Here is a 26,244-nt window from a genome sequence, read left to right as displayed (position 1 = left end):
CATGGTACACAGCATCAAGATTATGTGATGATCAGCTATGAGAGACTTAGCTCTTCTCAACAATCTGGTGATCCAAGACAATTCCATTAGACTTAGGATGGAAAACATCATCCCATCCAGAAAGAGAACTATGGAGCCTGAATGTGGTTAAAGCAGAGAAGTTTCACTTTTTCGTTTGTTTGCTTTTTCTTTCTTGTGGTTTTTTTCCCTTTTGATCTGATTTTTCTTGCACAATATGACAAATATGGAAATATGTTTAGAAGGATTGTACATGTTTATCTTATACTAGATGGCATTGCTGTCTTGGGAGAGAGAGGGCAGGAAGGGAGAAAAAACTACAGAAATGAACACTGAAAATTATTTTTACATGTAATTGGAAAAATAAAATACTATTAAGGGGAAAAAACAACCTTAAGAAATAGATAAATGGATATCGATTATAAATCCCTTTACAATAGGCAGTTACCCCCAATTAATTGATAAGTAAACTGAGGCTCAGAGTAATAGAACTCAAGATGAATAACTACCTTCTATTCACATATCTACTAAGTGTTGGCTATGAAATTCAGAGTTGACTCTTTCTGACCTTTCTGTCCCCAAACATCAGAGCCCTGGACTAGTAATACAGAGAGTTGAGCCCTAATCCAACAGCAGAGTATAGAGTTTGGGATGGAAAGGATCTTAGTGTTTAAGGGGAGCAGCTAGAATGCAGGACTGGAGTCAGAAGGACTCATCTTCATGAATTCAAATCTGGCCTCAGACCCTGTGTGACCCTGGACAATTCACTTCACCCAGTTTGCCTCAGTTTCCTCATCTGTAAAATGCTCTGGAGAAGGAAATGGCCAACCACTCCAGGATCTTTGCCAAGAAAATGCCAGATATTTAGAGTCAGACATGATTGAGAATGATGGAATAACAAAAAATCTAGTTAAACAATTCCTTTTAAGTTAAAGACAAGGAAACTGAGCCCCAGAAAGGGGTTTTAACAAACTTTCCAATATTCCTCAGCCAGCCAGTGGGAGGAAGGGGCCAAGACTTAGAGCTCAGGTATTCTGACTCCCCAGAGATACTCAGGCACTCTCTTAGTCTTTGAGTGAACAGTGTTTTTCTGAGTCTCCAGTGGAACTAAGGGAGGGGGAGTGGATCGGGAGTGTCCGAGGTCCTTTCTGTCACTAAGGTACGTGTAGAGGGCACATCGCCATCATCAGTCTGTCCTCTCGCAGCCTGAGAACAAGACAAGGTCCAGGAGCCGGAAGGCAAAATCCCCAGTTGGCACTAGCCAGCAGACACCCAGACTGTCTGATCATGTAGATGAGGCAATAAAAGGGGGATGCCCAGGCTGGCACTCCACAATCAGGGTTGGCAGACAAGTCTCTCTGCTTCTTCCCTAAAGCTAGAGATCAAGTCCAGCATCCAGCCTTTGCCATGTGAACATGGGCAAGTCATGTAATCTCTATGAGTTTCCTCAGTTTCCTCATCTGCAAAACGAGCCATAACCATCTGTCATAACCTGTTTAAGAGGGAAAGGCTCGCACGAATTCATGCATGTAAAGCTATTTGCAGACTTTAAACTGACATGTACATGTATGTCAACATTATGCTCAGAACTATAGGATATCAAAGGACAAGGGAATAATGATTCTCCACCAGTGAGCCAAAGACCCCTGGATTCTACATAGTTAGAAAAGCTAAGAACTGCTGCCTTAGAACAGAGCCAACAGAGCTGGAAGGGTCCCTAGAACAAAAGATGTAAGTAGGAAGGCTCTTAGAACACTGAATGTCAGAGGTGGAAGGGGACTTAGAACCCGGGAGATCAGAGCTGGGAGGGCCCTTAGAACCCAGGAGGTCAGAGCTGGGAGGGCCATTAGAACCCAGGAGGTCAGAGCTGGGAGAGCCCTTAGAACCCGGGAGATCAGAGCTGGGAGGGCCCTTAGAACCCGGGAGATCAGAGCTGGGAGGGCCCTTAGAACCCAGGAGGTCAGAGCTGGGAGGGCCATTAGAACCCGGGAGGTCAGAGCTGGGAGAGCCCTTAGAACATAGAATGTCAGACCTGGGAGGGAGAATGTCAGCTGAAAGGAGCCTTGAATATTAGGAGCAGGACTAGCAAACAGGTCCCTGAAACCTAGTCCAGAGTTCCCTTCTTGCCAGCTGAGCCTCCCAAAGCCAGGACCTCCCTGCTTCCCTGCAGCAGGCCACCAGCAGCCCTTCCTTCGCCAGCCCCGCCCCTGACTCCACCTCCCCAGCAGCCTCCACTGCCCTCAGGGCCCTGGATGACCCACCTACCCCAAACTGAGGGGATCCCTGCTCACATTCATCTGTCCCACCCAGAACAGTAAGAGGACCTGAGCTGCCTGAAGCAGAAAGTCTGGACAGGAAAGGGGGTAGAAGGATGGAAGACAGAGGCTGAGGACCCTGACCCAGCGGGGTGGGGGAGGGGAGCCAGGCCATCTGTCTTGCCTTGGCTCCCAGTGAGATGGGGGAGGGGGGAGGCTTGAGCACCCGGCCTCGGCCTGAGGGGGGACCGTACCTTGTCTCGTCTGCTGTCCTCTGGGAAGCTGTTGGCACGACCCCTTTGGCTATCCCACCACATCCCAGGCTTCGAGGGGTGAGAGGGAGCCGCTCTCTTGGGCCTGGGGTGAGGGGGATGATGGGAAATGACCGGGGCCTAGCACGGCTCTGAGCCGGAGGTGTGGGTGCCCGGGATCCGGGCCTGGGGTATTGTGTGTGGGGAAGCAGGGAGAGGGGGAGGGAGAAGCTGTGCTGTTCCAACCTGCCTGTCCCCCCCCCCCCCAACCTCCTCTCCAGAACAGGTTTGGCCAGTCTGGGACGGGAGTGGGGAGCAGGCAGAGGGGGAGAAAGGAGGGGGAGCCAGGACAATGGAAGGCCTTTGTCCTGGGAGAGGGCTGGGGACCCCGGAATGGGGCCCTACTAGGATGGGGCCACAGGCTTCCTCAGCTCAACCCAGACTCCTACCCAGGATTTGCAACAGATAGAGCACCTCCTCTTCTAGGACTCCCCAAGAGATACCACTTAGCATTTGAACAAGGTCCTTCCCTTCCCTGAGCCTCAGTTTACTCCTCTGTAAAAGGGGATGATGGCTGAGCCTAGATGAAGTCTCAAGCCCCTCCCAGCTCTGACCACCTGTGTTCTAAGACCCCTCCCAGCTCTGGCTTCCTAGGTTCTAAGAGTCCTTCCAGCCCTAACATTCTCTATTTATGCAATAAGTTTTCATGCAGCAGTTAACTTTGAACTAAGCACTCTGACAAAACAAAAGGTGACAATCCCTTCTCCTGAGGAGCTCACTTTCTCCTGTCTCTAAGCCTTTTCCAGCTCTGAATCCTTGACCGGTGACCACCAACATGACCTTAGAGGCCCTAGAGAGGCCTGTGCAGGGGAGGAGGTCACAGGGGGAACTTTCCCAGAAGCAGCTAGTTGGGAACCCCACCAGGGAGGACATAGGGCACATCCATTTTTAAGGATGCACGGGGGCAGGCAGGAGGCCCGGGGAGACCTGAAGGTACCGGACCTGAGGCAGTCTCATGCTTGTTCTGCTCCTTATTACCTGCCTGACCTGAGGCAAGCTGCCTCTTTCCATTCCACCCCCTAGAATGTGAGGGCTGTCCATGTTGACCTCCAGCGGCCTCTCCAGCTTTCTCTAGATGCTTATCATCTTATTCTTCAGGGATAAGAGATGGAGATGGAGAGACTCCAGAGATGGAGCCTCGAGGCTGAGGATTTCCGACCTCATGCTCCTGCTGACTCACCTCTCCCATGAGGTCCCAGGGAGTGCCTCTTCCCTGCCCCCCACCCGAGCCCCAACCTTGCGGTGCAGGACAGCCTGTCACAAGGCAGAGGGGAGTTCCACCAGGTAGGATTCTCTTGAGACAGATGTCATGGCCCTCTAGGCAGGAAAGAATCAAACATCTGTCTTCGTTCTTCCAGAGACATTTTGTCTCAATAGATACAGCAATAGGTCTGGAGTCAGAGAGATTTGTCTTTCAAAGTTCAGATCTGCCCTCAGACTCTTCCTAGCTGTGTGACCCTGAGCAGGTCACTTAACTCTGTTTGCCTCAGTTTCCTCAGTTTGCCAAGGAAATGGCAAACACTCCAATATCTTTACCCAAAAAACCCCAAGTGGGGTTAGACATGACTGGACAACTGCCCATTCCAAATTAAATACAGGACCCAGATATTCACACTGCCTCCTCCCCATCACACAAGTCACACAGTCCAGCTCACAGTTGCTATTTATTGGTAATTCTGTACAGAGAGTGGCCCATGCCAGGGGAGAACAAAGAGCATGCTGGGCTGATGGACGGAAGGGCGGCCACAGGCTTCTCTTCAGGACCCAGAAAGGGCGGGGACAGGGGAGATAGAGGGGTCAATGTAACCTCCAACTCTGGAAATTAAGCAAAGTTCTGGGCATTGGAAGCCATTGGGACACAGGCCATCCATTCATCCTTTTACTTGATCATACATTTATTCAATCACTTATTCATTCAACAAACTATTATCCATCGCCTAGTACTAGGGTGGGGAAATAAAAAGATTAGAAACAAAGTCAGGAGGAGGGTTTAGGGCAGGGGTTCTCAAACTACGGCCCTGGGGCCAGATGAGGACATTTATGCGGCCCACCGGGTTATGGCAAATGGGCTGAGGGGCAGAGACAGAGTGTGAGCTTTTGTTTTTACTCTAGTCCGGCCTCCCACAGTCTGAGGGACAGTGACCTGGCCCCTGATTTAAAAAGTTTGAGGACCACTGGTTTAGGGGATGAGGAAAGATGGTTGCAGAGACTTCTTTTCGCCCCTTCCACAGTTTCTGTCTCCTCCTGAGGCCGGTGCATTCGATGCCTTCCTGGATCACTGGCTTCCTCAATCTCAGTGCACCCTCTTACGGGAGCTGAGGGGACAGGGGCCCTGCTGCAGTGGGGAAAGAGGGAAGCTCCCTTAGGAGAGGGGATGGGGCTACCCAAAAGGTAGGGTTTCAGGCCCCTATTCTGCTGTCCCTCTGATCGCCATCTATAAAATGGGGGAGATGACCCAAAGGACCTCATGACTCCCATCCACCCTTAATGCCATGACTCCATTGCCAGGTCCACCAGTGGACAAAGCACAGGATTTGGAGACATTAGCCCATTAGTCTCCTTTTGACTTGTGGGACAGAGACAAGTCCCTTCTCTTGACTGAGCCAGCTTCCTTCTCTAAAATGAGGGGTGAGCACAGATGATCTCTATGGTTCTCGATCTAAAAGGGCAGAGGGCCCGGGAAGAGCCGGGATTTTGGGGGGCAGAGGCCTGCCGGAGTTAGGGGGCCCTCACCGAGAACAGGGCATCCTGGTTATCAGCCAGCGCCTGCTTGGCCAGGTAACGCTCTCGTTTCACCTGCAGCGCCAGGTCTGCGGGCACATCAGGCACCAGCCAGGCAATGAGCCGAAGGAAAAAAAAGACGACGTGCTGTCGGAGACACAGACACAGAGTGATCAGGGAGAGGCAAGGAAGGGAAGGGGCTGAAGAAGGGTATAGACCAGGGAGGGAGATGCCTGGATTCTGCCCACAGGGTCAGCAGCTCTCTGCCCGGGGATGGGGCAGGGCTCAAGTGCTTGGTATGGAAAGGTAGAAAGAAGGGGAGGAGAGGAAAGAGACCAGACTTCTGAGTCAGGAGAGACTTGAATTCAAGTCTGGATTCAGCTTTGGCTATGTAACCCTGGACAAGTCTCAGAGCCTTAGTTTTCTCATCTATAAAATGGGAACAATAATATTCCCATAACAGAATATATTGGATAAAGATAAGATAAGTAGTCTGTAAACTTTCAAGTGTAGAGAATTGGGGAAGTATTACTATTATTATTTATAACCACAGATTTACATCTAAGAAGAACCTCAAAAGGCCCCCTAGTCCAACCCTTTTATTTTATTGATAAGAAATCTGAGGATCAGGCTGATTCTAATCCCAGCTCTGACACTATCTCTGTGGCCTTGGGCACAGTGCCTCAGTTTCCTTTTCTGAAAAGGAGGAGATTGGGCTTGTTGGCTCTTCCATCTCTAGATCTCAAATACTATGGTCCTAAGATATTTATTTCAACTTCATTATTCCGAACTGGCTTGTCTGGTAGGAGCCCCCAGGTAGGAGTTGGGGAGAGGGATGAGGAGGAAGAAGCTGAGAATGGGAAGGGTCAGCTCTTCAGCTCAGGAGCCGTGACCCAAAAGGTCCTACCTCAAAAGCCAGGATGAAACCCAATCTCACAGCCAGCAGTTTCCAATAGAAGAGGGTAAAGTCCCCAGTTTCATCCCGGAAGGCCTTGTATCTGGGGTCAGCAAGGGGAGGGAATGGGGTACAACATAGGCACCCTAATACACACATGCCCCTGGTTTCTGCCCCTCCACCCTGCTTCACCCCCAGACCTGCAGGGAGTGTGGTTGCCGTGGGCCAGGTAGGTACGGGGTGCCTGAGCCAGGGTGAAGTTGACATAACCCTGCAGATGACTATGGTACTCATACTGGTACAGGAGACGGGGCAGGAAGTCCGAGGTGAAGGCGATGAGAAAGGCCTAGGGAACAAAAAAGAACATCACAGGAGAGAGATCTCTTTGGGGTCCCCCACTTCTATCAGTCTAGCTTTCTTCTCTGAGTCTCCAGTGGAGAATTCCAAGCCTCTGGTGCTTGGTTCCCAATCTCTAGTCTCCCATTTCTGCTCTCGGAGACCTCATTTTCCATCTCCAAATCCCATTTCTGTTTCCTGGGCTTGGATCTGATCCCCAGTCCCTCATCTGATCTCAGAGCTGCCAATCATTCACCCCTCATTTCTGCTCCCCACTTCTGGAGCTCCTACTTCTGATCCCTCATCTCCAATCTCCCAGCTTCAATCCTGATTCCTAATCTTGGATCCCCAATAACTGTCCTTCACCATCTGCCCTGAGGCCTTGATTTCTACATCTGACCTTGGAATTTGAGTTCTGAGCCCCGAATCTCAGAGCTTGGCCTCCTGCTCTCCAATTCATAATCCCTACTCCCACCTCCCCTGCCCCCAACCCTGGCTCACATTGACAATGACCGAGAGATGGGCCATGGTCTCCAGGATGAGCAGCCAGACGCCGATGCCCTGCGCCCGCTCAGCCACAGGTCGCCGATACTCACACACAAACTTGTGGGCATCTAGGCGGATCTCCACCCAGTTGTTCAGAAGCGCAAAGAGAGGTGCCAGGGGAAAGGCAGCCACAAAGATGGTGATGAAACCAAACTGCAGCACTGCAGGACATGGGGGAGGCTGATGGTTAGGTCTCCCCTTGACCCACATTCTCAGTAGAACACAAGCTCTTTACGAGCAAATGCTTCTTCATTTTTTGCTTTAGTTTCTCTAGTACAGTGCCTGGCACAGAGCAGTAAGTGTTTGTTGATTGATTCCTTGGTCTTGCAAGTGCTGGGTTTGTGGGAGCTCGAGTCCTAAGGGCCATTGGATGGCCCTCCTCCCTGTTGAGAGCTGCCCAGACTACTAGTCCCTCTTGAATCCCACCTTCCCCAGTGTGGGGAACTTCCTGGGGTGTGCCCCACTCACCCATTTCTAGGTATTCCTCAAATAGTCCTTCACACTCAATGAGTTCATAGTCATCCTCCCAGCGTCGGGGGTCATGTCCCATTTGGGCTCCCCACAGCCCTGCCAGTTGTCGCTTCTGCCACCAGGCTTTGATCTTCCTATGAACATGGAGGATGGAAGAGGGAAGAACTAAGGGCTAGGGAACCATAATGACCCCAAGAGCTGGATCCCATCTCTCCAGGCCCCACATGGTTGGTGCCCCCAACCCGCTCAGTGCCCACTGGAAACTCACGGCAAGACAAATTCCTCCACATTGTTGGCCAGCTGTTTGCCCACCATGATGATGAACAATTGTTGAGCTAATTCAATGAGGCAGCCACCAGGTCCACACTGTGGGCAGGGAGAGAAGCCCCATCAACCCATGCCCTTAGGCACAGGAAGGGACAGTGCCATCCTCCCACACTTTACAGGTGGAAATGACTATTGTTACCTTCTCATACCTCTTGGCAGGAGCCACATTCATTCATTCAAAAAGCATTTAAAAGGTCCTCCTAAGCAAGAGACTGTAGCTTGGTAGGACTTGGCTTTGAATCCTGCCTCTGACCCCAATTTGCTAATTCACTCGGGACAAATCACAGAACTTCCCAGTGTCCCAGGCAATGACCATCTGCATTGATGGAGTGATGATGGAGTGACTTTCCTCACAAGGAGTTCCCCATACACGATTAAAATACAGGTCTAGAACACCACCACCATAAAATGTGGAGGCTCTGGGATCACAAAGACCAAATGGAATGGCTCTGTTCTCAAAGAGCTTACATTGTATAGAGCAGAAACAGCTCGTGTTACCTGCTGTCTTCTGCCCTTCCTTTATGGATACTGGCCCTGACAAGAGGCAATCCACAGAAGCTGCAGAGGTCAGGGAAAGCATGCAGGGTCAAGACAAAGGGGCCCTCCTAGGCCTGCTTGCCCAAGAGGTACTCACGTCCTCATTCCTCATGCCCAGCAGGGTGCCATATTGTCCGGGATAGCCCACGAATCTGCAGGGCCCAAACCACCAATTGGACTTGCTGGCCAACACCACCCCAAAGTCTATTCACAAACAGGCCAAGAATTCATAAAACTTAAGTTGGAAGAGCCCTTAGAACATAGAATGTCAGAGCTGGGAGGGCCCTTAGAACCCAGGAGGTCAGAGCTGGGAGGGCCCTTAGAACCCAGGAGATCAGAGCTGTGAGGGCCCTTAGAACCCAGGATGTCAGAACTGGGAGAGCCTTTAGAACGCAAGATGTCAGAACTGGGAGGGCCCTTAGAACCCAGGATGTCAGAGTTGGGAGGGCCCTTAGAATCCAGGATGTCAGAGTTGGGAGAGCCCTTAGAACCCAGGATGTCAAAATTGGGAGGAACCTTAGAACACAGCTTGTCAGAGCAGGGAGGGCTTTAGAACCTGGAATGTCAGCTGGGTAAGTTGGCTTATATACCTTAAGAAATTCTTAAGAACTTATTACAATAACTAGCATTTATACAGCACTTTAAGGTTTCCAAAATACTTCATAGATATTATCTCATTTTACCCTCACAACAACTCTGGGAAGTAGGTGCTATTATTGTCCCCTTTTTTCAGATGTGTTCTTTAAGCAAAAGTGACAGGATTTGCCCAGGCTCATGTAACTAGTACGTGACTGAGACCACATGTGAGATTCAGGTCCAGTTGCCACAGCTACTCACCTGCCTTTGAAGAAGGCCACGTAGAAGGGGGAAGAGTAGAAATTGACAAACTGGAAGATGAAGACTTTAAAAGTGAAAGCATCTTCATGAAGGGTCTGGGTCCTGTGCATCTCTGGGGATTTGTGGAGAAGGGACTGTGTTGAATGGAAGTATGCTAAAGATAAACAGAGGCTCAGCTGGGGAGGAACCAAGCCCATCCCTAACATGGCCCACCTTTCCTGCTCTGCTTAGTGTCCCCCAATAATAACCAAAGGAGCTTCTGGCTTGCTTTCCCTTCTCTACTTTAGGAACTCTCTGGAGTATTTCACAACCCTATTGGCTCTGACAAGAGAGGAAAAGTTTGACCTTGGGTCTCAGAAACTCAGAATCTCAGAGTTGAAAAAGGCCTTAGAGATCATTCATGCCCACTTTTACTTGAATTAGACGCTGCTGGTCCCCCCCCTCCCAATTTATGACACCCAAGACAAGCAGTCAACATCTTTTGCTTGAAGACCTCCCATGAGGGAGGCTTAGTAATAAGAGTAGTGGAGGCCCAGGACTGGGAGTTGGGCAGAAATCTCATTTGACACTGACTAGCTGGGTGACAAATCCCTCTGTGTCTGGATTTCCTCAGTTGTCAAATGAGGGGGTTGGATTCTATGTCTTTGCTCCTATGACATCCCAAGTCAACAGCCCTAAATGCTAGCAAGTTTTCCTCATATGGATGCTATATTTATTTTTCCAAAACTTTCCTTCATAGATTCTAGCTCTTCCCTCTGGTACCAAACAGGCTCTGACCTATTGCACATAACAGGCATTCAATAAATATTTGTTGATTGACTGCATGATTTTAGAGTACATTAATTGGAGTGTAGTGTTTGGAATGAAATCCAATAATTCCTTCAACCCATCTGCAATCCAGGGTCCACTTCTGGGCATCCTATTTTGTCAAGTACATTCACAAGAAGGAACATGTCCAGAAAAATCCATGATAAGGAAGGGACTATAAACTGTGCCTTTCAAAATACTATTTTGCTCTAAGAATGATGAACAGGATGGTTTCAGAAAATCCTGGAAAAACTCCCATGAACTGATGCAAAGCAAAGGGAGCAGAACTAAAGAAACAATGTGTACAATAGTAGCCACATTGTAAAAATAATCCACCCTGAAAGACTGGAGCATCCACCACAATTCCAGAGGACTCATGATGAAACATATTATCAATCTCCAGATAGAGAATGGGTGGGTGGAGAGTACAAACTGAAACAGTTTCTTATTTTTTTCTTTTTTGACTTTGACATGACTAATGGGGGAATTTGTTTTGCATGACTATCCATATAGAAGTTTTGTTCTTATTTTTCTTATTTTCTCAGGTGAAGAATTAAAAGAGGAAAAAGAAGAAACTGAAAATAAGATAGAAATAAATTTTAAGAAATTATTTTTAATAGACTATACCAACTGCAGCCTGGTTAAAGGAACTTGAGTTGTTTAACCTAGAGAAAAGATGTGAAAGGGATATGAGTGACTAAAGGTAGTTTTGTAGAAAAGAGACTAACTCTGTAGACTAACTCTGTTCTGCTTGATTCCAGAGAGCATAACTAGGAGGGATGGATGGAAACTACAAAAGATAGACTTAGCTTTATGTAAGATAAAATTTTAAAAGAGTTAGCTCTCTGTAATAATTACAGCTGATCAGCAGGCTTGAAGTCAGGAGGACCTGAGTTCAAATCTGGTCTCAGACACTTAACACTTCCTAGTTGTGTGACCCTGGGCAAGTCACTTAACCCCGATTGCCTCAGGGGGAAAAAAAACAATTATAGCTATCCTAAAGTATTATGAATAGGCTATCTTTGGGAGCTTGTGGCAGAATAACAATTTGTTACAAGTGGAGCATTTGTTACACAATATTTGTTACAAGAAGAGTCAAGACCAGTGTTCAAATCCTGCCTCTGACTCTTAACCTCAGTGAACCTTGGAGACTTAGGTCCAAAGCCATAGAAGGGGTGCATTCTGCTCTGGTGAAGGGAGTTCCCACTCCAGGAGGTCCCAAATAGGACAAAATCAAAGTTCATAAGATCACAGATACAGAGTTAGAAGAGATCCTGAAAATTATCTTCTCCTATCCCCTCAATTTACAGATGAGGAAACTGAAACCCAGACTTGACCCCAAATCACACAGAACCAAGATCTGAACTTGAGTCCCTTAGCTTTACTGGAAGACTTCAAGCAAAACCCACCGCCCTTTTGTTGGGTACTTTCCTATTTAGGTAGCATCTAGGAGGTTTTCCAATTCTGAAACTATGCACCTGTGTGCTTTGTGATCACAATGACCAGATACCCCAAAGTCCCCTGAAGGCCCATTCTGGCTCTGGCCCTGCCCCAGCCATACTGACCCCATCTGGTGAGCTGCTCCGCTAGCGAGGTGTACACCTTTCCCATCAGGAGAATCAACACAAGATTGAGGAAAATACTGCTGATGTTAGCAATGTTGCCAGCCTGCAAAGCAGTCACTTCCTGGTTACCTGGGATTTCCTGTCCTTCCCTGCCCAGGGCCCATTCATACAGCCCAAATCCCCATGCTTCCTCATCTTCCTCCAGTAACTTGGTTCTCACTGCTCATGTGCAGAGCCCACCAAACACCAGGGAACAGGACTCAGGAAGGTGTCTCCCTGGGGCACCAGGGAATAGATGAAAGGGTTTGTATCTGGAAGAGACTTTAGAACATAATGTCAGGGTTGGGAGGGGTCTTAGAACATAGATGTCAGAGCTGGGAGGGCCCTTAGAACACAAGATGTCAGAGCTGGAAGGGCCCTTAGAACCTAGGAGGTCGGAGCTGGGAGGGTCCTTAGAACCCAGGAGGTCAGAGCTGGGAGGGCCCTTAGAACACAGGATGTCAGAGCTGGGAGGAACCTAGAACACAGAATAAAAGTGATAAGAGGGTCCTTAGAATAGAGAGTTATCAGGCATGTATGGGAACTTCTAAGATTATCAAGTTCAACATGATCCAGCAAGTAAGCTTCACAGCCAGGATTTCAGATCTTTGATTTTTCCACCACATGATCTACCTGAAGGTCGGTCGTGGAAACAGGAGGCAGGGTGAAAAGAAGGACAGTGGCCTTGCCATGCCTTCCCGGCTCTGCAACATGTACTCACCTGGGTCATGAGCACAGGGTTGCCCGTATGGAACATCACAATACTGACAATGCCGCGGTACATGATGACGGATACGAGGAAGATCATCACCACACACAGCTGAGAGGCCAGAAACATGGGAGAGTCAGTGCCTGGGAAATGCCTGCTCAGATTTGACCCAGGAAAGGCCGTACAACAGCATCTTCACTTTGTTGATCAGGCCTCTGATGCTTTTCCTTCCACTCTTCCCACTCTGGCCCTTCCCAACTTGAGGCCATCCCATGTCTTCCTCCCCTCTCCCACCTCCTCACCATAATGAGAATGGCCATGGATCCAGTGACCATCCGGGAGAGGCGGGCCTTAGGGGGGAAGTAAGGCTCCTTTAGTCCAGTCACAGGGTTCTGAGCCATCTGAGGTGCCATCGCTGCAAACTCTGGGCGGGGACGTTCCTGTCAACGATAGAAAACAGAGCAGGGATTAGCTGGCTGGCTTGGCATCTTAATGTGGCCTAGGAATAGCCAACATGAAAGAAGAAATGACAAGCAGAGGGAAAACTGGGGGTTTTGAGGCTCAGAACCCAAGAGCCCTGTGGCTGCTGGGAATTGGAGCTTTTATTGGTTCTTCCATTGGAATAGCTTTCCATGTCCAAATCCTCCCATCCTCAGACTTCGCTTCCTCTAGGATGCCTTCTCTGATCTGCTTGCTCACATTTTCTCTCTTTTCTTATCTCCTATTAATGATCTTCTACCCATTTTGGGAACAGACAGAAATGCAAGCAGCATGAAATTTGAAGCCCAAAGGGAAGGCAAGAAGGAAATAAGTCTTCACATAGCATCTACTATGTGCCAGACATTGTGCTACATGCTTTTTATAAATATTGTCTCATTTGATCTTCACAACAACCCTGGAAGACCAATCCTGCAAAATAGATGATGTTGTTATTCCCATTCTGCAGTTGAGGAAACTGAAGCAGCAAAGATTAAGAGATTTGCCCAGAGTCACACAGCTGGTAAGTGTCTGAGATAGATTTGAATTCAGGTCTTCCTGACTCCAGGCTCAGTATTTTGTCCACTATGCTACTAGCCGCCTTAAACAAAGTCTAGATTCAAATATTTGCTCTGACACACACTACCTATTTGACACTGGGCAAATCACTTGATCTCTCTAGCTCTAAACCCATGGTTCTATGATTCTTCTTATTACTATCATTATCTTTTTTTCATCTTTTTTTGATGAAGTTCAAATAGAAATGGACCAAGGATAAGTTATTGTTTTGCCATTGCTCTTTTATAGTTTAGATTATTCAAACTATGGCTCAGATGAATAAAATCTTGTATTTTATAATAAATAAGAGTATCAAGATGTAAGTCATCTTTGGAAGACTCTTGGAACAACTCCAGAAGCAAGCAGAATGTTGGGCTTGATCTGTACCCCCTTCCTGTCCCCACATGGCTTTGATTTCTTCTCACTAGGTCTCTACATTTTGAAAGTCTTACATTCTGTAAGTTTGGAGATTATGAGTATTTGGTATGTCAACACTTGTTAAAGTATCACTCTCAGATTTTCATGTGTCGATGCAACATCTGGGCAGTCATGAGTAACATATTAATCATATTAATGGCGGGAGAGCTTTCTATTTCTAATTTGATCTTAAATGTTTTGTGTGTGTGTGTGTGTGTGTGTGTGTGTGTGTGTGTGTGTGTGTGTGTGACCATATGATCTCCTGGGATGTGAGAAAACTGAGACACTGATGCATTGTTGGTGGAGTTGTGACCGAAACAACCATTTTGAAGAGCAATTTGGAACTATGTCCAAAGGGCTATTAAATTGTGCACACTCTTTGATACAGCAGTACTTACTAGTGGGCTTATATCCCAAAGAGATCTTAAAGGAAGAAAAGGGACCCACATGTGCAAAAATGTTTGTGGCAGCCCTCTGTGTCACACAACTAGGAAATAGTAAGATTTGAACTTAGGTCCTCATGACTTCAGGGCCTATACTCTATCCACTATGTCATCTAGCTGCCCCCTCAAAAAAAGTTTTGTTTTTTTTTAAGAATTCTCTCTACTCTAATATCAACATTGATCAATTGTGTTATATATTAATTGTTTATTTTGTTCTTTGCATTACTTGGAATCTTTGTGTTACCTTAACTCTGGGGCTTTTATTTTATTATTGATTATGGATGTTGATAACATTATATACTCTTACTTTTTGAAATTCACTTTTGGGCTGCCTCTTTGGGGATGTCCATATTTTTCATAGCACATAGGTATTGATATAATATTTAGTATCTTGCTACAGATCTCCAATATTTTTCTTAAGCCAATTCTGCCATAATGGTATTTGACCCATAGGGGTCAAATTATCAATCGTATGATTAGGAGTATTTCTACATCACTCCATTCGTCTTCCTCTTCAAAGCACATACTGTTGAACATAGGTCCTCTCTCAAACATAATGGGAACATGGGTTCTGTTGTGAAAGAGCAGATCCAATGTTTCTGAATCACTTCCTTTCTGGTATGACCTTTCTGGTCAATTAGCTGGCTTCATGCTATGCAACTCAAAAGGGGCTTTTTGAAAGTCCAACCCATCTGCTTTTCAGAATCACTATGGACAGCAGCATTATTTTTGCCATCACTTTTGTCATCAGCTTGCACTCCTAAAATCTGTGTTAGGGAGAGACCTTAATGCCCTCAGATTCTTCAGTTTCCTGCTCTTCTGATTTAGGAAGTTTCTCAATTTCTGTTTGTTTGTTTTTTTAATCTAACCTAGATTAAAGTAGGAATTGACTTCTCAAGAATTCGTGTGTTGTCGAATGCAATTTTACATCCCACCATTGGGAGCTGAGAATATCACTGAGCAAAAGGAGAAGGAATCCCTTGCTGATGACCGATAAGATTTGCCTCCAGTTTCATCAATGCTAGACCATAATCAGAGTGTTTTTATCTCTAGTCTGCTTCATGTGTACTTGTGGTTCTGGCCACTTTCCTGGTCAGTGCCATTCATCCTGAAGCTTGTAAGTTACATGCTTGGTAATTTTCTGATTTGATCACATGTGTCTTACCATCTTGAAAGGGTATCATTGCTTGGCTGTTCTCTCCGTCAACCTGATCATCATGAGGGTTTTGAGAGAGGCCAATCTGTAACCCTAGGCCATTCTGTCCATTTCTTAGTTTCATAGGGAACAAACTCTTGGGCCACTGAACTCGATCCATGCTATCACCAGATCCCAAATGGTCAACATTCGGATTTCTGCCAAGACTTGCTGGTTACCATGGTCCACTTTATCCTGCATAACTATTTGCATGTTGCTTCCCTCTGAGAGAAGGGACTGTCTTTTACCATACTTTTTATTCTCATCACAAAGAACAGTGTCTGGCACATAGTTGGTACTTAGCACAGAGTATTTGTTATACATCACCCTGGCTGACCTGCTCTTATTTTGCTCTTATCCCTGACTCAGGATATGGATGTTGGGTTGACATTTTTGGAGGGATATTATTCTTATTATTGTTATTGTCATTATCTTATTCTCTTTATTTTCAGTGAGATCCCAAGAGAAAAGGTCATGGGACAAGTGACTCTCCTATTAATATTTTTTTATTATATAAATGGATAAAAAAACCAGTTTTATAGTTTATTAAATATAATGGGGGGCAGCTAGGTGGTACAGTGGATAGAGCACCAGGCCTGAATTCAGGAGGACCTGAGTTCAAATCTGGCCTCAAACACTTAACACTTCCTAGCTGTGTGACCCTGGGCAAGCCATTTAACCCCAATTGCCTCAGCAAAAAAAAAAATAATAATAAAATAAAATAAAAATAAGCAAATATATAGTGGGGTGGCTTCCTGCAGGCATCCTTGGGACGACTCCAATAGCAGCCAGAACAATGGATGTGGTATGTACCTTATTCCATTGCCACATTCAGTCAATTAGCCAGTCAACATTTATTAAGCACCTACTATGTGCCAGGCACTGTGCTTAAAAACCGGATATATAAATGTGAAAAAGAAAGTCCCTGCCCTAAAAGAGCTTACAATCTAATGAAGTGAAATGATAACACACAAAAGGAAGCAGAAGAAGGAGAGGGGAAGGTACCCCATTTGGGAGCATGATGGAGTCGATTCCAAAGAGTGTAGCCATTTTTATCTATATATTCTGAAAGCTTTTTCTTCTAAATATCTTAGAGATTATGGGTATTTAGATTGGCAACATCTACTTAAAAAAAATTGTTCTTGAGTTTTTTGTGGAGGTAATTGGAATCAGTAGTTCTGTTTGTGTCGGAACTCTGGGCTTTTGGTATGACTCATTGACTGGGTTCCCCAGAATATATCAAGATCTATGTGTCGAATGTCTGCTCATGAAAGAGTGAATTTTTGAGGCATAATTCTAGCTCTCTAATCATCTCTTCTTAGATATTCATTAGAACTAAATTTTTACAGCCAGGGCGATGACATCTCTCAGTTTCTATCGTCTCTTTACAATTGACATTGAACATGAAAACCAGTCTTCTTAAGGAGAACCTTTCCTTAATTTCTTTCTTTTTTTTTTCTGAGACAATTGGGATTAAGTGACTTGCCCAAGGTCACACAGCCAGGAAGTGTTAAATGTCTAAGACCAAATTTGAACTCAGGTCCTCCTGACTTCAGGGCTGGTGTCTTATTCACTGCACCACCTAGCTGCCCCAATCTTTCCTTAATTTCTGTTGGCAACGACTCAATTGCCATTAAAAACCACTCCATGTCCAGAAGTAAGACCACATGACTCAAGCATTTTTTCCATTCTATAGTTTCACTTGGATGTTGTCTATGAAGGGCTCTTTGATCCTATGCCTGAATCGTAGCCATACAATTTATCCGTTTAGTATAGACTGTTTGATTTAACTCTTCTAATGTCTTCAATTGGTCTCCACTGATGTGGATTTCTTGAGGTCAAAGACTGTGTCTAATTCTTAGGAATATAGGAATTAGAAGTGAAATGAAGCTGGAGATCAGCTACTCCAGTGCCATAAGTTATTTGATTGAGTCGGTGGAGGAGGTAAGGGACACAGCTATTAAGTAAAAGTAAGAACATTCTCCGGGTGCTCTGAGCTACTAGGCCATACTGTCCTTCTCTCTGAATCTCCCACAGTCCCTAGCACAGTCTTAGCATAGTAGACCTTGGTCTATTATTGTAATCTGATCATTGGAAACTACCAAGAATTGGGAGGAATGGGATATTTGGGGAAAGGGACGTCTGAGAAGTAGAAAATTGGGGACCTGGCCAACCTGGGCTAGGACGGCCTTGAGATTGGGTCTTGTCAATAAAGGGCCTGGGAAGGAGCCCAGTATGGGGGACAAACAGGGAAAAGTCACCTCCTCCTCCTGAAAGTCTGAGCAGTCCCAGTGATGGGCCAGTGTGGCGTTCTTCCTCCTCCAGTGCTCCAGGAAGGCCATGGCCCAGAAAGACATGAAGATGCTGAAGAAGACAGTCCCTGGATTGTCAAAGAGGTAGCCCAGCTACAGGGAGAAGAACAAGAGAGCTGAGATGGGCCTAGAACCCTAGTACCCCAGGCTTATTGATCATAGAATCTTAGATCTAGAGCCAGAAGGGAGCGTGGTGGCCATAGGATCCAATCCCTTCATTATTTTCAGACAAAGCAGAGAAGTGAAAGACCTAGGTAGGTCTTTTATATGGAACTTCAAGGTTTCCCCAACACTTTATATGCTATATCCTATGATCCTCACAATGACTCTGGGAAGCTCTATTGTCATCTGTCATTTTGCAGGTGAGGGAATTGAGTCTAAGAGAAGTTAATCCAGGGCTATGGAACTAATAACTTAGTTAGGATTTGAACTCATATCTTTCCCAATAAAATGAAAATGGCCTCTGCCTTCAAAGAATTTAGAGTCGACGGATTTGTACACAAAATAAGGAAACACAAAACACCAAATGATTTGGGAAGGTGGCAGGAAATAGTAACAATTGGGGCAGTCATAAAAGGCATCTTGTAAGAGGTTTCACTTGAACTGGTCCTTAAATAGAGCCGGGAATGCCAAGAAGAGATGGGGAGGAGCGAGAGCATCCCAGGCATGGAAGAGACAAGAGAACAGTCAGGAGACAAGATGCCATCTCCTCTGGGAAACAGGTTGGGATGAGGTGGGGAAATAGGAAATTGGTCTAAAAAGAAATGTTAGAACCAGATTGCAAAGGACTTGGGGTGCCGGAAAGAGAGACTTCTGTTTTATCATAGCAATAGGGAGCCATTCAAGATTCTTGAGCAGGAGAGCAAAGGGGGAGAAAAAAAAAGAAAATTAATTTTTTAAAAAGCCCTTAAGTGGTTAAACAAGCCCACACTCCATTGGGGGAAACAGTACATTCAGGGGAAGGGCAGATGGAAGGCTGCAGTGATTCTAAGAGTGTAAGTGGCAAGGGGGTTCCATAATCAGACCTGTATTATCAGTTTATTAGCTGCATGGAGAATGGTTTGGGAAAGAGAAAGTCTAATATCTGAGTACTCTAAGGTGGGATTCTAAGCTCGGCTGGATCAAACCCTTGATACCTCTTTGGCTCACCTTGGCCATGGGGCAGATCTCGGAAATGTTCCAGGTGGCACAGGTAGCACACAGTGGACACATGACAAAGGTGCCCCCACTGCTGCAGATCTCCTCCCTGAAGGCAGAAGCTGAGGGTGGCCAAAATGCCACCTTTCCCTCTCCCCTCCCGCCCAGTTCCCAGGTGCCCGTCTAGATACATGGCCCGGCTACTCTGGGCATGCCTTGTAGACACTCACGCAGGGGTATTGGTGCCCATAGTGAGGAGACCTGAGATGAAAACCAAGGTGCCCACGATGGCAGCGGGCAGCAGCCAGGCAGTGTAGAAGCCTGCAAGGACAGGAAACAGGGGGATAAGAGCCTGACCAGCACCCATCCAGGAACCCAGCCCCTAACTCTAGGACCACCTTACCCAGCCAGGCAAAGTAGATAGCCACCTTCTCCCCAAAATACTCGCGCACATGGTCTAGAGGCTGGTATTTGTGCCAGCAGCACCAGCGTGCCCAGTAGGCAAACAGCAACTGTCGCGGGTTCAAGTCTGCTCCGGGCACATGATAGCCAGGAAGCTCAAAGGGACCCTGGGAAGGAAGAGAGCCAGATGGGAGGCCAGAGGGGGGCCACTACCCTCGGTAATGCCATTTTATATCTGGATGGCGCTTTCAAAGCTGGGGAAGTTTCCATGCCTTCTGGGCATCTGATGCCCAGGAGGGGAGGGATGTCAGACAACCAAGCCTTCCCCAGGGAGGCGCCCAACACATCGGAGAGCTTGTACCTCATGCAGTGGGAAGGCAGCGGCGTAGGTCCCCTCGGCCAGCAGGCGGGCGATGCCCATCTCGGCGTGTTTCCGCTTCCCGTACACTGTGCGTGCTAGGATCTCTGCCACCTGCAGAGGGAGGGGCCCATCGTGCCCAGCTGTACAGTGGGGAAGGCCCGCACCTCCTCAGCACCCACTCCCTTCTGCCCAGCGGGCAGCCACTCACCACGCGGTGTCTCTGGGTGCTGGAGAAGTAGGAATCTGGAGAGTCACTGCCTAGAAACCTGCAGGGGAAACAGAACCCAAGGTGGTCACAGCCCTGACATTCAAGATCAGGGCTCCCTAATGGCCAGGCTAGAGGCCGGCAGAAAAAAATCCCAAATCCAACCGATCCAAGGTGAGAGGTGAGAGCCAGTCTGCCCAAGCTGGCCAACAGAAGCTCCGACTCCCTTACTCTCTCCAGTCCAGCTAACCTAGGTGGCAGCCCAGGTTCCTGAATGTAACACTGAGCTCTCTCACAGGTTCTCTCTCAGGGCTGGGGGGCATTCCCTTCCCCACCTCTGCTCACAGAACCCTTGTGTTCAGTCAGTTCAGTCATGGCTAACTCTTCGTGACCCCAAGTTCTTGGCCATTTCCTTTCCCAGCTCATTTTACAGATGAGGAAACTGAGACAAATGGGAGGAGCGACTTGCCCAGAGTCTCACAGATAGTGTCTGAAGCTGGACTTGAAGAGGAAACTGAGACAGAGTAAAGCGATTGGCCAGGATCACACAGCCAGGAAGTGTCTGAGGCTGGATTTGAACTCAGGAAGAGGGCTTTAGGCGCACCACTTTATCCACTGCCCCACTCACAGAATCCTTAGCTTTTTTCAAAGAACATAACCTTTCTTACACATTCTTCTCCTGAGCCCCCAATTGTTGGAATTCTGTCCCTTTCAGAATTACTTTGTATTATTCTTTATTTATATTGATCTTTGTAGATTTATTTCCCCCTCTTCAGTGGAGACAAACAATAAGCACTTATTAAGTACCTACTATGTGCTAGATAATGAGGGCTCAAAAACAAACAAATTATATCTGACCCCAGAGAAGTTACTTTCCATCAAGGAAGACAACTCATAGATAAGATTTCACAGAGGAAAAAGAGGGTAATATATTTATCCTCACCTCCTCAATAGAGACAAACAATAAGCACTTATTAAGCACCTTCTATGTGCCAGAAAATGAGGGTCCAAAGACAAACATGGAAGGGAAATTATATCTGGCCCTAACTCACAGACAAAATTTCACAAAATAAAAAGAAGATAAATTTGGGGAGCATGTGGGATCACTAGCAGCAAGGGTAAATGAGGGCAGGGATTTGTTTCCCTTATCACCCAGTCCAGAGGCTTCCCAGAGCAGGCTTGCTGGAGTGAATCCCGCTGAGTGGGAGTGGGGAAGAGGTGATTCACAGCTCAATGGAAGGAAAAATTTCCCAACACGGAGAATTCTTCAAAAGTAGCACAGTGGGGCAGCTAGATGGCTCAATGGTTAGGGCACTGATCCTTGAGTAAGGAGGATGTGAGTTCAAATCCAACCTCAGACGTAGCACTTTTTAGTTGAACCCCAATTACCTCACCAAAAAACAAAAACAAAAACATGGTAATGAAAGAGCTCACAGTCACAAGTGGAAGCTGTATTCCATTTAATTTACCAGATATTTACTAGGCACCAACTGTATACAAAGCCACCTTTAGGTGTTTGACATGAGGCTGGTTGAAAGAGCTGCTTTCTGGAGCCTCTTCTGCTGGCTAGTTCTTGAGGGATGGGATAGTTTGGGACTGGAGACATAGTGATTGGAAGGGGGCTGGAGGGGGCTACTCACTTGCTGAGCTTGGACTTGCGGAAAGCACAGGTGTAGAAATCCAGGGGCTTGTTGGGTACATGCTGTTGCAGGGGATTGGGGAGGCGGAGCTGACGCAGGATCTCAGCTGATCCGTTGGTGTCCGGATTGGACTGGACCTGTGGAGAGCCTTTCCTGGTCTCTCTCAACAGCCCCCGCAGGAGGCGGCGGAGAAACAGCTGTCCTGCAGCCCCCTTCCCATCCAATGCTGGGAGCTGGCCCTCAGGAGGCCCCAGACCTGCCCATGCCCACAGCCCACCTGTAAGGGTGCCCGCATGCACAGGTCCTCTGCGTAGTAAATCAGCACCTCCCAGGGGGCACTCAGCTTCAGGTAGTGCACCGCCCTCTGCTCCCCCGGGGTCTCCTCCTAGGTACGTGGGGAGAGTCAGAGAAGCCCAGACACCCCAAGCCCCACCAGGGGCCTGTCCAACTGCTCACACACATACTCTGATCTAAGAGCTGGGCGCCCTGGAGATACAGAAAGAGGGAAGAGGAATCCTGGGAGATGGGAGCAACAACCATTAGAACAGAGCTACAAGGAGGAATTACAGGGTACAATTTCACCTGGAGGTGGGAACTGGGAAAATACCCCAGAAACTGCTGGAATAAAGCTGAGTGATCCCCGAGGGACAACAGATAGGGTCCTGTTGATGGGGTGGAGAGGAGTGGTACCCTAATAGCACGGGGCAGGGCAGAGGGTTAGTGCAGGGAGGAATATGCCCCACCATGTTGGCACCCTGGCAGCAAGGCTCTGGCCCAGTTTACATTGTCAGAACTGGGACGAGCCTTAGAACAATCAGTCCAAACAACTCATCCTTCAGAGGAAGGAACTGGGCCCCCGAGTAGGAAGTAATAAGGCACCTGTGACTCATTGGGCATCTCAGCTGGGTGAAGAGCAGGAAGGAAAGGCCACGTGCCCATGAATTACCTTCAGGACGCTCCCCAGAAGACCTGTCCTTCCTTACCTCCTCCAGGAGCAGCCCCGCTGCCTGCAGATTCCTCTGGAACTTCTGCCGCCATTTGTGATGCTGGAGCCTCTGCCGTTCTGTCCTAGTGAGCCCCGCCAGGGCCCCCCTCCCGGGGAGCCACAGTTTCTCCTCCCACACAAGCACAAAGTCTGTTGGGAGGAAGGCCCTAAGTGGACATCTCCTCTCCACGTCCCTCTCCCCAACTGTACCATCCTTGGGCATTTGTTCAGTGAGAGGGAAAAAAACCAGGGGATCAAAAATCCTTGTCTTTCAGCCTAAAGACATGTTAGGAAATAGGATCAGAGTCTAATTGTTCAAATGTGAGGAAATAGCATGAAGCCAGAGGTTGGGATTGGATTTAAGGAAACACTTTCCATTGCTGGGTGTATATGCAGGGCTGGGTGGGGAAGGAGGGTGGCTTAAAAGTCCTTCTGGAGGCAGAGCCATGGGTGGAGTTACCCCTAGTATCCCTAAAGGGCTGCTCCATCTCCCTCTCACCAACTTCTCACCGATCTTGGTCTTCCGATCTCGGAAATAGTTGCCCCTGGAGTCTGGAGAGGGGGTGCAGGAATAGGGGATGCGGATGGGGTCATCCTCTTCCCCTTGCTGCCACTCCTGGAGGGGGGGAGGGAATGATAGGAGCTAGAGATGCAGCCTGTACTATACTGTGCCCAGCTCCACCTCCAGCCCCAGCTGTGCCAGCCCCTCCCTCCCACCAGCCCTCCTACTGCCTACTAACTATAGAGCCTCAAACAATGGAACTGCTGTCAGGGATCCGAAAGAAAGCATCCCTCAAACCCCACTCCTCCCCTCTAACTTTCCTCACCCTTAAACCCTTTCCCCTAGCCTTTAACTTCAAAGTCAACTCTTCCAGCTCTTAATCTCTAAGGATTATGAGGAAGTCCCCATTCCCAACTCCTCCCAGTCATTTCATTTCTCTCCCAATTCTCAACTCTCAACTCCCTCCTCATTTTTCCCTGATCTCCAAGAATTCGATCTAAAAGGGAATTCAAAGCTTACCAAGAATCTCCAACAAGCCTTTGCTAGAAGACCTCGAGTGGCGGAACTCTTTCCATCCCAAGACAGCTCATGCCAGTCTGGGGTGGCGCCAATGGTAAGAAGTTTCTCTTTACATTAAGCCTAAATCTTCCTGGCAAAACCCCCGGGGAAACTGTTCATTCAAATTGGGTTTAAGTTTCAATAGAAGTCTCAGATCTAAAGATCAATTATTCTCCAGCCACAGCTACTCAATATTCTGCTGATGAAGTTGGGGTTTTTGACCCTAAGGGTTGGCCTTTACATTTAATCCTACTAAATTTTCTTATCATAAAGTAAACTCTACTTTCTTCTCCCTAAAATAAAAGTTATTTTTTCATCTTAGTTTGCTTCTATCCTGGAGAGCTCTTTGACAAATCTATCCTGTCTGCTAATGTTCTTAACTCTCCCTCCCATCTCTGTGTCTTCAGCAAATCTGAAGAACCCACCATCTATATCTTCATCCAAGTCATTGACAAAGAAGAAGTGAGCACTAGAGCACCCCACTGGAGACCTCCTTCTGAGTTGGTAGAACTTAGTAGGGCATTTAGTCCTACTAAGTTCTCTTACAATATTAGTAAACTCTACATTCTTCTCCCTAAAATAAAAGGTTTTTTTTCATCTTAGTTTGCTTCTATCCTGGAGAGATCTTTTGACAAATCTATCCTGTCTGCTAATGTTCTTAACTCTTCCTCCCACCTGTCTTCAGCAAATTTGAAGAACCCATCATCTCTATCTTTATTTAAGTCACTAGTAAAGAAGAAGCCAACCAGAGCCGAGCCCTGGGGACCCCACTGGAGACCTCCTTCCGAGGTTTAGTGAAACTATTCTTTGGAACATGTCATCCAATCATTTCCAAATTCCCCTAACTGTACCGTGATCCTCCCAATATCTTCTATCAGGATAGCATGAGAGACTTTCAAATATTTTGCTGAAATCCTGGTAAATGATAGCTAACCTTGCCAAAAAAAAAAAAAAAAAAAAAAAAAAAAAAAAGGAAATCGCCTTTTGGTATGACCTGATTTTGATGGATGAATGAATTTTGCTAAGTCTTTTATCATGTGCCAGACACTGTGTTAGGTCTTGGGGATTTTAAGAGAAGTTCCTGCCTTCAAGGAGATTCCATTCTAAGGGGGGAGACACTGCATAGAGATGAAGGTGGCCAAAGGCCTCTTTGCCTAGAGTATATGAAGCTAGGTTCACTTTTAGCAATTAGTGCTTCCTTTCCCATATGGCCTCCTATCATCCTTTTAATATCTTTTTCTAGAATTTTGCCACAAATTGAATCCAAACTCATCAGGCTACAGCTTGTAGTTCTGAAAATCAGGCCATTTTGTCTTCCTCTGTCCCTTCCAAAGATAAAAATAATAATAATAATACTAGGAGCTAGAATTTTATAGTACTTATTATGTGTCAAGTCAGATGTGATTATGGGTCATAATTCTTATCTCATTTGATCTTTGTTCTGGGTTCAACAACTACTTCCTTTATCTCCTTTAGTAGTTCATCTCATTCTGCCCCCTCCACTCTGTCCTCTCCCCATCCCTAATCACCAACTTCTCCCATATCCCTCACAATAAAATCTCCCACTCCCTCTTACCAGTACCCCACCACCCAGACTTTAACTCTACTTCCATTTCCTCTCAGACCTCCTGGATCTCTCAGTCCTCTCCAATCCCTACTCTTTCTTCACCTACTGGGATTCAGGTGAGAAGGGGACCTCCAGACCCCTCCCTTCCCCACTGCAGACTCTGGTGGAGTGCCCCCAGGATTGGGGGTATGGTGCTAAATTTTCAAAGGCAGAGCCTAACCAGGCTTGGGGATAAAGAGTCCAAAGTATAAAAAGGAAGCATGAGGGTTGGGTCAACCATAAAATGTTTAAATTATATGCAAATCCTACTCCCTTCCTTTGGTGTTCTTTCTTGAACAGCTGCACCCACACGCCTATTATGCTTTAAGGTTTACAGATTGGGCTGGAGATGGGCCAGGACAGGTAGGTATATCTGGGGTTCTAACGGGAAGCTGAAAGGTTTGATAAGTTTTAGGAAGATACCCAAAGAACTGCCCTCTTGTTTGCTAGAAGAAGTTGCCATCACAGTATTCTCTCCCCTTTGGAAGATGAGACATCTGGGAGCTTTCTACTCAGCACACGGGCAGGCTGTCTCCTCACTTCTCCAGATACAGAACCATCATCATCCCTACTCAGCAACACACATACCCCTTAATACACACAATGGCTGGAGACTAGAACCTTATTGCTCAACTGAGCCAATGCCCTCATTTTTACAGAAAGGGAAACTGAGATTCCTCAACAGTAAGGTCAAGACCACCAAGCTGAATCCAGAACTTGAACTCTGTCTCCTAACTCTTAGCTGATCTTTCCGTGTCCCTCCCTCCTCCTGCAGACAGAGCCCGGATGAGATGGCCATCAGTGACTCAAGAAGGGCAGATGGAGGATAAGGCAGGTGGCACTTTCAAACTGCTTTTGCCCATCCCTAAGAGTGCAACGGCACCACTACCCCCACTCTGGGCACAGTACTCACTTTGGCAGCAGGGCAGTGTACCCCATTCTGTAGAGATCCCCTAGAGAAATGGGCTGGTCCTTGCTCCAGATCAAGTAGCAAGTGGACATCCTGCTTCCTGGACCCCTTCTTCATCATCCTGCTGACAGAAGGACCAGCAGCCTCTGACACTCCCCAAAC

General features: G+C 47.0%; 2 protein-coding genes across 2 annotated transcripts in view; both read right to left on the bottom strand.

Moving 5' to 3' along the window:
• The window catches only part of ARHGEF19 (Rho guanine nucleotide exchange factor 19), a 27,518-nt gene extending 24,756 nt beyond the window's left edge, over window positions 1-2,762 (bottom strand). Inside the window, 1 exon segment of the mRNA XM_074306159.1 lies at window positions 2,528-2,762. The gene's annotated coding sequence lies outside the window, so the exon portion shown is untranslated.
• Window positions 1,126-26,202, bottom strand: ANO7 (anoctamin 7). The gene is made up of 25 exons (XM_074302566.1): window positions 26,086-26,202; window positions 23,017-23,122; window positions 22,505-22,656; window positions 21,799-21,906; window positions 21,522-21,658; window positions 19,885-19,942; window positions 19,677-19,787; window positions 19,317-19,482; window positions 19,144-19,234; window positions 18,926-19,022; window positions 17,726-17,869; window positions 12,677-12,814; window positions 12,387-12,485; window positions 11,627-11,729; window positions 9,255-9,366; window positions 8,515-8,569; window positions 7,822-7,919; window positions 7,551-7,687; window positions 7,038-7,243; window positions 6,401-6,546; window positions 6,213-6,303; window positions 5,318-5,452; window positions 3,765-3,838; window positions 2,528-2,630; window positions 1,126-1,224 (listed from the first exon to the last, which is right to left on the bottom strand). Exons 1-25 carry the CDS (start codon window positions 26,200-26,202, stop codon window positions 1,126-1,128), a joined length of 2,883 nt encoding a protein of 960 aa, XP_074158667.1.
• Between the last annotated feature and the right edge of the window lie 42 nt (window positions 26,203-26,244).

Source organism: Sminthopsis crassicaudata, chromosome 3, assembly GCF_048593235.1.
Source record: "Sminthopsis crassicaudata isolate SCR6 chromosome 3, ASM4859323v1, whole genome shotgun sequence".
Classification (NCBI taxonomy): domain Eukaryota; kingdom Metazoa; phylum Chordata; class Mammalia; order Dasyuromorphia; family Dasyuridae; genus Sminthopsis; species Sminthopsis crassicaudata.
Note: the sequence above shows the minus strand (reverse complement) of the source record. Positions and strands in the feature narration are given on the sequence as shown.